Below are 16159 nucleotides of genomic sequence, written 5' to 3' on the forward strand. Positions count from 1 at the left end.
GGAAAGCATGCTGTCCCACTTCACACTGCATCCTAACTATTTCACATAAAACACTCCTCCCTCAGGAAGAGGGAGCCTTTAAGGAAATCCCAAGAGGAGGGCTGGACCAATGGGGCCAGCAGTACTGCTCTTAAGTCAGTTCCCAGCATCCACAGCTGGCAGCTCATAACCACCTGTACCTCCAGCCTCAGAGAAGCTGGCACCCTCTTTTGGCCTCCACAGGCACTAGCACTCACGTGCACATCTCCCACATATATTGTTGTGTATACTGTAAATTATGTAATTTATAGTATGTATTATAATTATATAATTTACAGTATACACACACATTGTGTCATGATCAAAAGCCAAATACATTCTTAGCTGAAACTCCCTAAACCTAAAGGGGCCGAGGCGTAAGTGCTGAGAAAGACTGCTGCAGGCCTTCCTCTTGGATTCCTTCTTAACCAGGTGCATGGGGTGGGGGGGACGTGCATGTGAGTACAGGTACCGTGGAGGGCAGATGGCAGTTCCACTGGAGCTGAAGTTATAGGACCTTGGGAGCAACCTGGCATGGGGGTACGAGAAACTGAACTCAGGTCGTGAGAACAGCAAGTCCTCTTAACTGCTGAGCCATCTCTGTAGCCCTGATGACATCAGTTTTAACTGTCAACTAGACATAATTTAGAGTCATTGGGGAAGAGCATCTCAGAGAAGGACTGTCTACATCAGGATGGCCTGTGGACACGTCTCGGGAAGTAGGAAGACCTGCCCACTGGGAGTGGCAGGGCTTCCTAGGAAGGGAATTCCTAGGAAGTGGAGCACTGGTGTGCACACTTTGATCTGTTCCCTGCTTCACTTTGGATGCAATGTGCCCAACTGGCTCAAACTCTTACAAGATGGCTCCCCACTCCCCCAAGGTGACAGGCCTATGAGCTAACCCCTTTCCCACTGTATTTCTTCTGTTGGGGAATTTCATCGTAGCAATAGGAAAAGAACTGAACTAATCGGGCTCCAAAGACCAATCAAAGAAATGATTCTGTAAAGCCTGAGCGAGCCAGGGCATTTTCTGTGGTTACTTATGGGAGTGTGGTTTAGCTCACAGCATGGGTGAGACCTGGAAATACAGCCCCAGAGTTCTGTACTATGCAGGGCGCTCAATAGGTCAGTCTCCACCCTTAGCAACTGTCACTTCCAGCACCATTCAGGGAGGGACCTTGTGAATAATTGCAGATTTTCTGAGTCTGAGGAACCTCCCTCCAGCAGAAAGCTATGCTTCTATATCCAGGAAGCTACCATATAACCCTTCCCCACAGGGACCACCAGGGTAGGGGCAGCTGCCTATCCCAACTGAAGACTCAGTTCCCAAGACCCATCTGACCGTGTTTGTTGGCTTATGGAGAGAGACTGCAGCATGGAAACCATCTGTAAACACTTCCAGTTTATTGGGTGTGGCAGTGACTGATTCCCGCAGTCCATAAAGTGCTTCATTCATCGAGCCGAATCCCACAGCACCAGCTTCTTGGCTCCCTTAGCCCAGAGTCCACACAGCTATGTCCCAGAGCCCCACTGCCCCTGTCTAGCTTCTTCAGCCAGGGTGGCTAACACCAAGTAGGGAGCACCAAAAAAAACCTTCCCTTCACTCCATCTCTGCTGGCCCCAGGACTGTCCAGTTAAGGCTACAGCTGGGCCCCACTCGGCCCAGGAAAAGGGACAAGCAGTCAGGAGATCCAGTGATACTTGTGCTTCTCCGTCTTTCTGGCAGCCCCAAACAAGGCTGTGGCACAGCACAGGCTCGGATAGCAGGAATCCTGGGAGTGGAAGCTCAAGTTTGGAGTCAGGCACCCACGGCCCAGTCAGGGAAAGACTACGTGAGAAAAGGCAGGCTCGCTCTATTCCAGGCTCGGGGGCCCTAGAGCACTACAGTGCAGGGCAGGTGAGCGGGCTGCTAAAGGAAACAGCCCACATGAAAGTGGAGCCTGCTGCCCGACAGCCTAAGGCCTGGGCACCCAACAGGGATGCCCATCTCCAGTGCTTCTCCACAACCCCTCCTCACTCCCACCCTCCAAAACCCAACACAAAACAGACCCTGAGCCTTCATCCACTGTGGACCTTGACAGGCCCTGGACCAGAGCTCCAAGGATCGCACTGGAGTGAAGTATGTCCTCCAAAGCTTCAAACACTGCACACTCAACTCCTCCCGAGTCAGACCTCCCGCCTGGCCTCAGGTACGCCTCACAGAATGTCTGCAGGCCCTAGTCTAGAGTTACGTCCCACCCTCAGAGACTGACCAGCTTTGCCAGGCCACAGGGCAGGCCAGTCCTCCCATTCCGCTGCCGCTGGGTTAACCCCTAGGCTCCCCTAGACGCCACTTACTGGGTACAAAAGGCCCTTAGCACTGTGGGCACGGGGCACAATCCAGTCCAGAGCACCCTAATCTCCCACTACCAACCTGATCAACAGGCCAAGGGGCAGGCAGGGGGCACAGAGACCTCCTACAACAGGAACAGGGAGACACAAAGACCACAGCACAGCCCACAGGCAGCTCAGGGGAGTGGCTGCTGCCTGGAGGGAATCAGCCAGGAACACACTGTTTGCAAAGAGGTTTTAGTGAGGCCACAGGGAGCTCTGTCGTGGGCCTTGCCACTAGTGGGGACACACCCCATCCTCCTGCGGGGAGTGCGGTGGTGTCAACACACTGTGAGGTCCAGCAAAGAGGCAGCTCAGCTTCGGCTTCAGGTCATTCCATACCTTGCTCATCTGCAAGAGAGGAAGAAAAAAAGGGAGGTGAGGTGGGTGGCCACAACCTGGTCCATGACAAGCAGGTTTCCGTTCCTTATCATCTGGTGGCATGAACATGAGGTCCCTCACATCACACTGCTGCACACACCAGGCTCCACAGCCTGAGCATCTGAAAGGGAAGACAAACCCCTATTCTCTCAATGCTGGCCCATCCTCCAGAGGCAAAGCAGGGGATTACAAGTTCCAGGCTAGCCTGAGTTACACAGTGAGACCTCAAAGTCAAAAACAGAGCTGAGATATAGCTCGGGGTTAGAGTTAGCTTACCAAACCCACATGAGACCCCAAGTTTGATCCTTGGTACCCCAAACAAAAAGATAAAAGATTTAGTAACTGCTATATAACAGAGGCTAACCTTGAACTCCTGATCCTCCTACCTCCGTCTCCTGAGTACTGGGATTACAGACAAGCACCACTATGGCTGGCATATGCGGTACTGGGGGTGGAACCCTGGGCTTTGTCCATCCTTGGCAAGCTCTCCACCCCAGCAGGTTTACAGGCCTGGATGCTGTGAAAGCTACTGGCAGTCATCATGTAGCACCTGCCCCCCAAAACCCCACAAGTTAATGCCCCCTAGTCTACCTCTGTTCCTCCATGAGAAGGGCCAGCTGTAACAAGCCAGCTTCTACCCATCACCCATGACAGAGCCCGGATGGGTGCTGCCAAGCAGCTCTGTGGGTCTGTGACCACGGCACCCAGGCCAAAGTGTGAAAACATTTGGTTGTACCTTCATGCCATTTCTCAGACCTTAGAACCACACAGGTTGAGAGAGGTCCCAAGGGCGAAGGGAGCCACCCGGCTGGCAGAGCACCTGTCGTCTGGCATTCGTGAAGCCCTGGGTTTGGATGCCCTGCCCCATGTAAGCCAGGTGTGTGGCGTGTGCTTATCATCCCAGCACTTAGGAGGTTGAGGCAGTCTATCAAAACTTCATGATCTGGCCTTCAGGATGGCTTGGCAGGTAAAGACGCTTGCTGCCAACTTGATCACCTAAATTCATCCCTGTAACCCACACAGAGCAGACAACCAAGTACCCTCTTGGAAGAGACAAGGCTCCCACAGCCGACAGGAGACACCAGAGATAGACAGCTAGGGAAGATGGGTGTATGTGACTCGAGGCTAGCGTATGTGACTCGAGGCTAGCACAGCAGATCCTAAGCAGAATAGCCCATCTTGCCACCAGCCACCGTTTAGTCACTCGCTGGGCTGAAACCAAGCAGCCTCTCAAGGTTAAATAGTGTTTTCCTTTTTTAAATTGGTTTTTATTTTATGTGCACTGTTTTGTTTACATGTGTGTCCGTGTGAAAATGTCAAACTGCAAGAGTTGCAGTTACAGACAGTGGTGAGCTCCATGTAGGAGCTGGGAACTGAATCTGGGTCCTCCAGAAGAGCAGCAGCCAGTATTAACCAGTGAGCCAGCTCTCCAGGTTGGAGAGCGTTTTCTAGACCAGCAGAATCCTGACAGGATAAGTAAGGACAGGTACACAACTCCTGCTGGCTCTGACTTTAATTCCCTGAAGCCAAATTCACTGTAAACTCAGAGCCATATGAAGTAAGAACCCGTGCAGGCTGAGGAGATGGCCTGTGGATGTGACTGTGTGTAAATCTGAGACTAGCGCTCAGATAGATGCCCAGCACCCGAGTGAATGTTAAGTGGATAAAGGGAGATAGAAGATCCCTGGGCAAGCTGGATGGTTAGCCTAGCAGAATCAGGGAGCTCTGGACTCAGGGAAACTGCAAGTCTGCCTCAATACAAGGTAAGGAATGATCCAGGAAGACTACCCACAGCAGTGCACATGAAGATATATTCTCTTCCACATGCATATGTGCCCACACACATGCAAACATGTATACACACATATACATATAACACATATGCATACAAAAATTTAAAAAACAACCAAAAAAGTGGGGGAGGGTGAAAAGAAAATGTCAAAGAGTGTGGAAGTGACTCCTTTAATCCCAGCACTCAGGAAGCAGAGGCAGGCAGAGCACGGCCAGCCAGGTCTATCTACATAGTGAGAGCCTGTCTCAAAAGTGGGCAGGACGCACTGGAAGTTACAGCACTTGCTGCTCTTACAGAACACCTGGCTTTGGTTCCCAGCACCCACATCAGGGGCTCATAACTACCTGTAACTCCAGTTCTAGGGGATCTGACACTCTCTTCTGGCCCCTGTGGACTCCTGCAGACATGTGATACCCATGGACTTACTCATACACATAAACAATGACTAAATAACTTCCAAAGGTTTAAAACAGGGTCTTAGTTGCTAAGGGGAGTTGATAACTATGGAGAGAAAGCACAGCTCTCTGTAAACATCCACCACTGTAAGTAGCCCTCCCCCACCTCCAAGAACTAACTTTACTCATCACAAGGAACCCCAATGAATCATTAATTGGGCTGTTATACCAGTTGGGGGGCAGGCATTAGTTTTACATCCCCATGCCCCATCACACATGGTCTTTCAAGAGCTACCTCAGTCCCTGCTGAGGAGAGTGAGCAAGGGTGGAAGATGTGGCTGAGGCCCCAGGGCTTCAGGCCCCTGTACAGGGTAAGCAACCCAGGGCCTCCCGTGACTCAGTCATGATTCTCCCCACCCCTGCCCCCATCCACACTCATACCCTCCCCCACCAGCAGCCACACCTAGAAGCAGCTAACAGGACTTCCAGGTAACACTAGCTCCCACCACCTGTTTCTCTCAGCTGTAAAGCTTGCAGAGACTCCATGCTTTTCCTGACTCCCACAGTTCTCCTAAAAGGAATGAACTTCCTGCTGTCTCTCTGATCCCATTCACAAGTCTTCGGTGTCACAATTCTGGACACACAAGAGGCTGGAGAACTAGAAACTGCTCAGGCAGATGGGTATCAGCTCCATTCCTGAGGTCACTGGCTGCAGGTAACAGGCCTGGCACCCGAAGACAGGCTGGCATTCGTGACAATGGGGCTGGGTGGCTTACCTCCTTGTGCCCTTGGATCTGGGAATTCACGAAGGCCCCCAGGATGTGCGAGGTGAGAGGCAGGTAGACGTGCACGAGCTGCGTCTCCTGGTGCAGACAGTACAGGGAGAAGTAGTTTCGGAGTTCCATGGTCTGGATCACGTTCTCCTGCTGCAAGCAGAGAGGCAGTCTGTGCACAGGCCCCTCAGGAGTGCTGCAGAGCATCTGCTTTGAGCGTGGGCACTGGCCTGTCCTCACAGCCACAGGAGTGAGCACCAAGCAATACAACGGGTAAACAGTGCCAAGCACCTGGGACAGCTCCCACCTCTCCCACACCACAGCCCTGATCTGGATACCCACAATTCCTGAGCTCAGAGCAACTCCAGATGCCACTCGGCCTGCAGCCCCCAGCTGCTTCCTGATACCTGCCCACCGCTCACCTCCACGATGCGTGACTCCAGCTGCTCCACAGACTCGGGCTCCCGGCCGTGGGCAGCAGTCATCATCTGCCTCTTCATCAGGCCGTACTTGTGCAGTGCCCGCTGGTGCTTGTGAAGCACGCCCTTCTCATGCCGCTCACACAGGTCCTTCCGGGAGAGAGGCATGCTCACCCACTACAGCAAACCCTACAGGAACCCAGAGCCCGGAGGAGCCGAGACCTTTCTCACAGCTCCCACCTCCCACCTTAAAGGAAAAAGTACGCCATGCAGAGAGCAGAGGCAGTTAGAAGGGCTCGTCATGCTGACAAGCTGTGAGGCATCAGTGCCCTTGGGAGGACTGGCTTTTCCTATTCAAAAAGAGGAAAGAGTCCAACAGGCCTGGGGGGTGGCGACGGGATGGGGGGTCGGGGAGAGCAAAATGGCTTCGTGGGTAAAGGTACTTGCTGTCAAGCCTAATAATTTGAGTTTGAGCCCCAGGACCCACATGGTGGAAAGCAAGAATTACACACACACACACACACACATTAATGTAATTAAAATAAGGGCTGGAGAGACGGCTCAGTGGTTAAGAGCATTGACTGCACTTGCAGAGGTCCTGAGTTCAATTCCCAGCAACCACATGGTGGCTCACAACCATCTGTAATGAGATGCAATCCCTCTTCTAGTGAGTCTGAAGGAAGCAACAGTGTACTCACATACATAAAATAAATAAATCTTTTAAAAAATGTAATTAAAATAAGACAAAATGGTTACAGTAACATACACACTCTGGTTCAGAGATGAGCGCCATTCAGATCCTATCTGGCTCAGGTTAATATGTGCACTACCCCAGGCCCCAAAGGAGAATGAATTTCCCTTCAAAGAAGGGATTTATATAGTCTAGGGACCTGAGGCAGCCCCAAACCTCAGACTACTAATATTAACCAACTTCAGACAGCCAATATCTCACTGGTGGTAGGACAGTGCACCCAAGAAAGAACACTGACATCAGTTGGTAGGGCCCTCAACCCCAAAGAGGAACCTCACAGGTATGGTGATGCATGTTGGAAACACAAGGCCCGGAACAGCAGAAGCCACATGCTACCAGCTCAGACAACAGAGCAAACTCTTCCAAAACCTTCCTGTAAGCTCCAGGCTGGCTCTCCTGGAGTAAAGGTTGCTCTAGTCGTCTCGGCTGCAGGCTCAACCTGGCTTCCTGGAGCCCTCAACTATGAGAAGTGGCAAAGCCCCTGTGCGAGGTTAGAGACCCTGACAGTCACAGATACTCTTGGTTCCTACCGCACACTGCAATGATCTATCTCCCCTTCAACTTGGGAGCTTCCTGGGGTGCTAGCAGGAGTCCTGAGCCAGCCTAGGAGACCTTCAGGCAGACAGGTTTTCCTCTGGTCGGATGTGCCCATCCCCATCGTGAAGCAGTGAGAGCAGCTGTGGTGACTCCCATGAGACCAGGTCTGCTAACACTCCCTCAGGGAGGATGTGAGACACCATCTCCACAAGATTACGTAAGAGGTAAAGACTAAATAGGGAGAAAGCCCACCCGTTAGGGTGCGACCCCCTGTGGGCCACCCTTGCTTCTGGGATCAGTCCTAGTAACCTCACCAGCTGATGTAAGCAGAATCCCCTCTGGTCTATCAGTGTCTTATCTCAGGGAACAGACACTTCTTTACAGTCTCCCCAGGAAAGTAACAATCACATGACAGTCAGCCCCTGCCCTGCAGAGCCTTGCCCTCACACCATCAACAGTCCCAAGGTCACTATCAGATAGACATGTTGGGGACTCACTTTGTAGGACTGCAGCAAATCCAAGAAAAGGTTCAGCTTCTCCACCACATCGTTCTCCTCCTTCTTACCCTAGGAACAAAGATGAATTAACCAAAACACAGCAGCCAGGACCCAGCAGCCCCTGGAGACCTCACTCCCCCAACCACAGCCTGGCAGCTCTCCTCCTTAAGTCACCAGCCCAGGCTTCAGGAGGGCCCAGTTTCACTGAGAGCCCTGCAGGTGAAGGCAGAGATATCCTCAAAGCTGGAGGTTCTGAGGACAGGACAGCACCCTCTCCACTGATACGTCTCACAGGCACCACAGAGCCACGCCTCATGCTGGCCCACACCTCATGCTGGCCCCAGCTGCTCTGCCCAACACTTACCAGCTTCTCTTTGAAGCTATGCGTGTGCAAAGGGGAAACAAATAGAGAAAGGATGCTGGGAGAGGGGTGCTTTAACAATAGGGAAAGAGGTCTGGAAAGGGGATGTGGGGACATCAGAGAGGCACAAAGGTCCTGACATGAGAGGCGTGAGTGGAAGTGCGGACCCAGACATTCTGGTATGTCAGGGCAGCACAGGGTAAAGGAGGAGTCACACTGGAAGCCAAAGCAGGGGAGGATGGGATGGGGGATACAGGCTCAGGACTTTGTACACAAGCAACAAAGCTGTGACACGTCGACAGACAGCCCTGTTAGTACATCTGGCAATGAAAGAAAAGCCCAGTGCTGAAACCCATCTATGGCACCCTGGAGACAAGGAGTAACAGTGGCCAAACACCACCTGGCCTCCAACATCACGCCATTTAAGCACTCGGGGACACAGTGACAGCCATGTGCGTATGCCCATGTGTGTGCACGTACACATGTCCCAGCCAACACATGCCTAAGGTTCCTAGTACTCCAGCTGTAGCCAAGAATCTATGCTCACCCCGAAGCTGTACATTGACTTGTGCATGCAGAACCACGTAAGGAAGAGGAGAAAATGAAGACATTTCCATGGAAACTCAGGAACTGGGTAAGTCAGGTGGCCATCTCAGGAGGACTCTGGAATGTCCCCTGAAGCTTCAGTCCACTAAATCATGAAGTTCCCAGGCAATTCAATCCCACACCTGCAGCCGGTTCAGATACTAAGTAACAAGTTCCAGTAAAAGAACAGGGGAGCAAAGTGCATACCATGCAAATGGGAGGGCCTGAGCTTGGATTCCCAGCACTCCGATAAAAGGTGAGGGACCATGCTTAATGTGACCCCAGAGCTGGGGAGATGAAGGTGGGACAAACATAGGAGCTTGAGGGCTTGTAAGCTGTCTGGTCTAACAGAACCCGAGCAACCCAGGTTCACTGAGACACCCCATTTCAAAAGAAAAATAAACAGAAAACAAAACAACCCAAGACGAAGCCAGATGTAGTGGTGAACTCAAAAGGCAGAGCAGATGGATCTGTCAGTTCCAGTCTAGCCAGGGATATACAGTGGGATCCTGTCCCAATTAATTAATTAATTAATTACATATATACCTTTAACAAATGGAGGGGCTAGGGAGATGGCTCAGAAGTTAAGAACATTGGTTGCTCTTCCAGAGGACCTGGGTTCAATCCCCAGCACCCACGTGGTATCTCACAACAAACTGTAACTTCAGTCCTACAGGATCCACTGCCCTCTTTTGGCCTCTGCACGTACTAAGCATACACATGGTTCACAGACACATGGCAGGCAAAACATCGATATATATAAAATAAAATAAAATTTTAAAATTAAAAAAAGGTAAGCTGAAGGACAGCATACAAAGCACACAAACCAAGCATCTGGCTTCCCCACAAATGCATACACCACATACAGAGTAATGAGACAAAAGGACAGCACCAGTAAGAGACAGCACCTAGCAGTCATCCTGTTCTAAATGACAGGCTGGGGCTGCTGCCCTGCTACAGGAAGTCAGGAGATTCTGGTTGTCCTGCCTAGCTCACTGGCCATCCCATCCCATCTGTGTGTATAAAAGCCTGATAATGCAAGCACATGCCCTTAAGAAACACACAGCACAGGGAAAATGGTAAGAGCACATGCTAGGCAAGCATGAGGGCCTGAGTTCAGATCCAATGCTGGCTCATGGAAAGCTAGGCTGGCCACTTGCACAACTGTAACCAGATGCTGGGAGGCAGAGACCAGAGGGGCCTGATGGCCACACACCTAGCTCAGGTTCAGTGAGAGACCCTGTTTCAGGGAATGATGATGACGTAAGACTCCCAACATCCTCTTCTGGACCTCTGTACCCATGCACATACACCAAGCTGGCCATGTTGGTGCACACCTGTAATCCCGGCGCTCGGGAGGCTGAGGTAAGAGTAGCACAAGTTCAAGGTCAGGCTTAGCTACAAAGTGAGTAGCAAGGCAGCTTCAGGAAAAAAGTGAGAACTCACCTCCTCACCCCAAATTTAAGGCCCTAAACTAAGCAAAACAAACTTCCATTAACTTCAACATAAGGACTGGGAGAAATATCCAGGAAGCAATGCATTCCCCCTAAATTAAGTTTCAATAGAGAAGTCAGAAATGTCAAAGAAACACAGGGTCAGTCGGGAGGAGCCTCAAGCTGTTCATTCACCATCCAGCACTCCAGACACACCAGCTCCAAAATGGAGGCACGGGCAGCTGAATCAGGAAGTCCTTGGGAATCTACAGAGATATTCATCCTGTGCTGTGCAGAACCCAGCACCTGGGCTGAGGCTTCCTGCTGAGTCTAGAGAGGACTGTTCAGTCTCTGTGACAAACAATGCATGCTTCTTGAACCCACACTTGCACGACAGTTACAGAGATAAAAGAGAAATAGCCTAGGACAGGTAAGAGGACTCAGCAGGGTAGGGCATTCACCACCATGGCTGACACCGAGTACGATGCCCAGGGCCCACAGGGGTAAAAGAAGAGAACTGACTTCACAAGTTGTTCTCTGGCCTCCATGATTATGTCATGGCACATGCACGGACGTGTGCACACATGCCCAGACGTACACTTAAAAAGAAAATAGTCAGCAAGGCCATGGTGCTACAGGCAGTTAATCCCAGCATTTGAAGAGGAAAGGCAGGAAGAAAAGAAAGAAAATAGTTTGGGTCAGTGAGATGACTCAGTGGTTAAAAGCACCTGCTGTGTGAGCAAGCCTGACAGTCTGATTCAAGCCCAAACCCACATAAAAAACCTGGAACCAGAAACAGGAAAACACTCAGAAGCTCTGAGGCAACCACCCTGTCGTGCACAGCACTGCAGAAATAAGGAGCCCTGTTTAACAAGGGGGAAGGAGAGCAGGCTCTCCAAAGCTGCCGTCTGACCTCCACACATGCACCATGCACCCATGCACATGCACACATACAATTTTAAACCGTTTCATTGATGATCTAGTTCCATTCTCTTATATATGATCAATGGGGAAGCTGAAGTCCAAGGACCAAAGTTACTGCAGCAAAGCCATGGCGTACAAATTACAAAGCACAGGCCCTACCAAGCCCTGTCACCTCACGTCTCGGCACTCAGCCTTAGAAAGGGGTGGTGAGAGTGGGAAGGAGCTGGAAACACAGCTCGCCGACAAAAAGCAGTTTCTGCTCTTGCAGAGCACTCAAATCTGGTCCCAGCATCCACAGAAGGTGGCTCACAATCTACTGAAATTCCAGCTCCATCGGCTCTGATGAAGAATTCTGTCTTCCAAGGGAATGTGCATGCATGTGCACATACACATATACACACAGACACATAAATTAAATTTTCTCTTTTCTTGTTTTTTTTTTTTTTTTTTTTTTTTTTAGAAAGGGTTTCTCTGTGTAGCTCTGGCTGTCCTGGTACTCACTCTGTAGACCAGGCTGGCCTCAAACTCAGATATTTGCCTGTCTCTGCCTCCCAAGTGCTGGGATTAAAGGTGTGGCCACCATTACCTGGCTAAGATTTTTTTTTCTAATTAACAAGGAGGAAGACAGCAATGATGCCGGTTGGAGAGACGGCAGTATAAGCACTGCCCTTGCAAGGACGAGGAGGCAAGTTCAAACCGCAGAATCCACATGAAGGTACAGGGTCCAGAGGCGCTCGCTGGGAGGAGGCAAGAGCATCTCTGGGGCCTGCTTGATGACTGGCTAGTCTAGCCTAACTGGTGAACTCCAGGACAATGAGTAACCCTGTCGCAAAGGATGTGGATGGCATCCTTTAGGATGGCATGTGAAGTTGTCTCCCACATGTGAGCACATACATGTGGGCCTATACACACATGAACCAACACACACACATTGCACACACATTAGAAAAACACAGGCATACTTCTAAAGGGAATACACCAGCTCTGGGAGCAGAGGAGGGAAAAGATCAGGGACTTTCCACACAAGCAAAGAAAGCGGTCAAATTCCCTCTTCCACAGAAACCACATGGCACCTGAGCTTCCAGCCTCTAGTCAGAAAAGTCCCCAAGTCCCCAGCGGGTGGATCACTCCAGGCACATAACTGAAAAAAACTTCCCTCCTGGACAGAGAGCAGAGCTTCCACAAGAATATCAACTTCTTTAAGACCACAGCTGGAGTGGCATCCCAGACAGGTAGTGCTACTCAGAAGACTGATGCAGGAGGATTATAAGTTAGAGGCTAGAAAACTTAGTGAAACCTTGTCTCAACAACAATGACAATAGAACAGGAAAAGCAGGTATAAAGAGGGCTGGGGAAGCAGCTCGGTGTGAGACCCTGCAGTGTTGGGCTGAGGGCAGCATGTGCCCAGGTTCGTTCCACACATAGCACAGCACTCTTTATAGAGAGGAGGAAGTCTCTCGGGGTACTGATAGCTTAGTTATTATTCCAATGGGTTAAGTCACTGGTTACCAAGCACAAGCTGGCACAATGGGAAATATGCAGTCTGTCCAGAAGCAAACTGCAAGTAAGGCTACAGTGCCAAGGACGGATCTGCTTAACCTCAGCAACGCCAGGCCTGGGGGCAAGGGCCCAATCTGTTTCTATCACCAGTGGCCTTCTCAGAAGCATACATGGCTCGGGGGAGATAGCCAGAGCAGATGGGCACAGGCAGTCTCCACGCAGAGATGGAAGATTATCCACACAGAGATAAGGACTTCAAAGCCAGGCTACCCGAAGGCGCTCCACCACTCAGGACAGCATGTTCTGGGACAAGGGACCCATGGAGAAGAAAGACACTCACCTGCTGTGCAGCTTTGTCAGCAAGCAGTGCGAACTCCACCGACAGGCCCTTGAGTGCTTGCTTCAGGGAGCCCCACGTGCTGAGGTGCAGAGCAGCCCAGGAGGGCAGAGGGGTTGTGTCGGAGCCTAAAGCACTGCAGGAACAGAACACTCACTCACTTGCCTGTCCCTTCCCTAGATGTGTGTTCCCAGGAGGGTTAGAATTCCAGGGAGGGGTCTGAGAGTCTTGGAAGGTTCGGTGGAGATGTTTGGAAGTAGGTGAGAATCTAGGAAATCACTGCTGGGGACACAGGGGCCCCTACTAAACCATTATAAAGAAAACTTGCTCTGCCTCTGGTTACTCTCCCAAGACAAACAAGCTTTTGTATATTTGTGCTGGTTAATATTGTCAACATGGGGGAGGGGGCACGGGGGTGTGCCTGAGGAGGAAGAACCACAGATGAGGGTAGCATCATTCCCTGGTCTGGGATCCAAGACTGGATAAAAAGGAGAAAGCGTGCTGAGCCCAGCATCCGCCTCCTCTGTCTCCTGACTGTGGATGCAGTGTGAGCGGCTGCCTCATGCTTCTGCTGCCATACCTTCCCCACAATGGACTGTGTACACTCAGACCATGAGCCAAAATCAACCCTTCTTTGCTTCCTTAAGTTGTAATTGCAAGTATTTTCTCACAGCGTGACAGGTACCAAGAAGATTATACTGGCGACTCTGGGAGGTACGTAAGGACCCGGTGTTCTGTCTGACCCTACAGACACTGCTTTCTCCTGTCCCACACCCACACCTGCTGGTCTACTTTTCTCCTTCCTGCAGTGCAATGGGTCAGGATGGTAGCCAGACCCTGCCCCTGCCCAAGTAATGCCCCAGTCCCTGCAGAGCTACATGCCTGAGCTCCTTCCCAAATATGAGAAGATCAGCAGCATTGTCAATGGCCCGGGACGCAATCCGCTCAGCTCTGTCTCGAAGCTTGTAGAAGCTGTTGTAGACATTTCGAATTAGCTCCCGGCTCATGGCAAACTGAGTCTGGATGTCAGCTGGGAGGAAGTCCTGAAAAAAGGTGGCAAGAAAAGAGACAGAGCCCAGTGATTAGTCTCAGAGACAGGCCACCCTAAAACCTGTCTGCTCATCTGCTACAGGCTGAACCCCACCACCAGACTGTCCAATAGGGACAGGTGGTGGATAATGGCGTGATCCCCGACACCCAACGGAGGCGTGGTGAGGATCATCAAGGGTTAGCACTACCATTCCTCTGCCTAAGAGGGGAAAGAATAGCCAAAATCAGAAAACTACCTTGGCCCTAGCAGCCAGCTTACAGTTCGTGAACTCATCTCCCACGCACTGGGCCGCCTCCTTGAGCTTGTGCTGAACGTCCTGAAAGAGGAAAGAAACAGCTTCACCCTCTCCTGCCAGTAACGACACCCAAGCTGAGGACAAGCGAGCTCCTTAGAAGTCCAACTGACACAGGAGCTATGCCTGGTGATGCTTGCCTGTGATCTCAGCACTGGGGAGACCTCAGCAGGAGAAAGAGAGTTCCAGGCCAGTCTGGGCTATACAACAAGACCCTGCCTCAAAAAGGTGAGGCTGAGGAGATGGTTCAGAATCGCCTTGCAACACAAACATGAAGATCTGACTCAGAATCCCTGGAACCCACATAAAAAGCCAGGCATTGCCTCATGTCTGTAACCCACCATTGGGGAATGGAGACAGGAGAGCTGAGGCTTTCTGGCTGCCAGCATAACTCCAGGTTCAGTGAGCAACCCTGTCTCAAAGGAGTAAGGCAGAGAGTCATAGAGCAAGATACCAGATGTCCTCCTTCATCTCTACACACGCACACAGGCATCCACATCTGTATACACACCACACACATTCAACACAGGCATGTGCATGTGTGCACAGACACACACACACACACACACACAATTAAAAGAGAGAGAGGGAGACAGACAAATCCAAGCTTCCTCAGGAGTTTGGTGTGGTCATGCATGCCTGCAAATCCCAGAACTCAGGAAGTTGAAGCAGGGAGATTATTCCAAGTTTCAGTCCCTGTCTCAAAAAACATAGAAACAGATGCAGTCCCTTCTGAAGAGAAACTTGCTTTGGTGTACGCACTGGTCCACCGGCATTCCAGCATCCCTTTGCTGTCTCAGACTCTCCTCAGGGTTAAACTGGAAGAGAAGCTTGACAGAGACACAGCACAGCAAGTTCCACCTGTGCAACAGAGCGAAGCTCTCTCCAGAAGCACAGTTCCATCTACAGTCGGCCAACATGGACCCCAGGGACAGACACGAGACCTTCCACGCTCCATGCAGCAGTGGACAGGGAGAGAGAATGCTTCCTGTGAACAGATCCTCAGGGTTAGGGATCCATAAGAACGCAGGAACGGCTGGTGGGAAAGGAAAGCTAGTGGGCACTCAGCCTCAGGCCAGGCCCTGACATGTGGCCTTGGACAGAGGCCTCACTGGCAAAGCCAAGCCTTCAAATCGGGCAGTCACCTGGGAGACACAGAAACACATAGTAGGCAGCTGAGCCTTTGTGGAAGAGCATAAAGAATATTTCTAATTCTTTTACCAAAAAGAGAAACTGAGGACCAGGGACATCACAGACACACCCCATCCATCCATGGATACCTTCCCATCACTGTAAAGAGGGCTGCATACCCTCAGCACCTGACTCCTAATCCTCTGCCTGGAGGTGGTGGCTTCCTGGTTCCACCCTCATTCAGACCCACTGCAGCCTGGGCTTGAAGGCCACACTATCCACTGTGGGTGAAGAGTTAACTGGGGGTGTGACCTACTGAAAGCCTGGGACCTTCCCAAAGAGGCCAGCTGCCCTTGGGGAAGTAAAATCAAGTACAAATACTAGGCTGGGTAGGGAGATGGCTCAGTGGATAAGAGTATTTGCAGCTGGGGGTGGAGAGATGGCTCAGTAGTTAAGGTCACTAAGTACTCTTCTCAAGGTCCTGAGTTCAATTCCCAGCAACCCCATGGTAGCTCTCAACCACCTGCAATGGGATCTGATGACCTCTTCTGGTACAGCTACAGTATACTCACATTTAATAAATAAATCTTTAAAAAAAAAAAAAAAAAAAGT

At 51.0% G+C, this 16159-nt stretch overlaps 1 protein-coding gene across 2 annotated transcripts in view; it reads right to left on the reverse strand.

Moving 5' to 3' along the window:
• Nucleotides 1-1405: 1405 nt before the first annotated feature.
• Nucleotides 1406-16159, reverse strand: part of Snx8 (sorting nexin 8) — a 46615-nt gene continuing 31861 nt past the window's right edge. For both annotated transcript variants that reach the window (XM_076923506.1, XM_076923507.1), the window contains 7 exons: nucleotides 14360-14440; nucleotides 13956-14116; nucleotides 13077-13209; nucleotides 7934-8002; nucleotides 6152-6298; nucleotides 5733-5882; nucleotides 1406-2739 (listed from right to left, as the gene is read on the reverse strand). In XM_076923506.1, the coding sequence (XP_076779621.1) occupies nucleotides 2626-2739; nucleotides 5733-5882; nucleotides 6152-6298; nucleotides 7934-8002; nucleotides 13077-13209; nucleotides 13956-14116; nucleotides 14360-14440 (855 nt within the window). In that variant the 3' untranslated portion in view covers nucleotides 1406-2625. The remainder of the gene's footprint in view (nucleotides 2740-5732; nucleotides 5883-6151; nucleotides 6299-7933; nucleotides 8003-13076; nucleotides 13210-13955; nucleotides 14117-14359; nucleotides 14441-16159) is intronic.

This window comes from Arvicanthis niloticus, chromosome 24 (assembly GCF_011762505.2).
Source record: "Arvicanthis niloticus isolate mArvNil1 chromosome 24, mArvNil1.pat.X, whole genome shotgun sequence".
NCBI lineage: Eukaryota > Metazoa > Chordata > Mammalia > Rodentia > Muridae > Arvicanthis > Arvicanthis niloticus.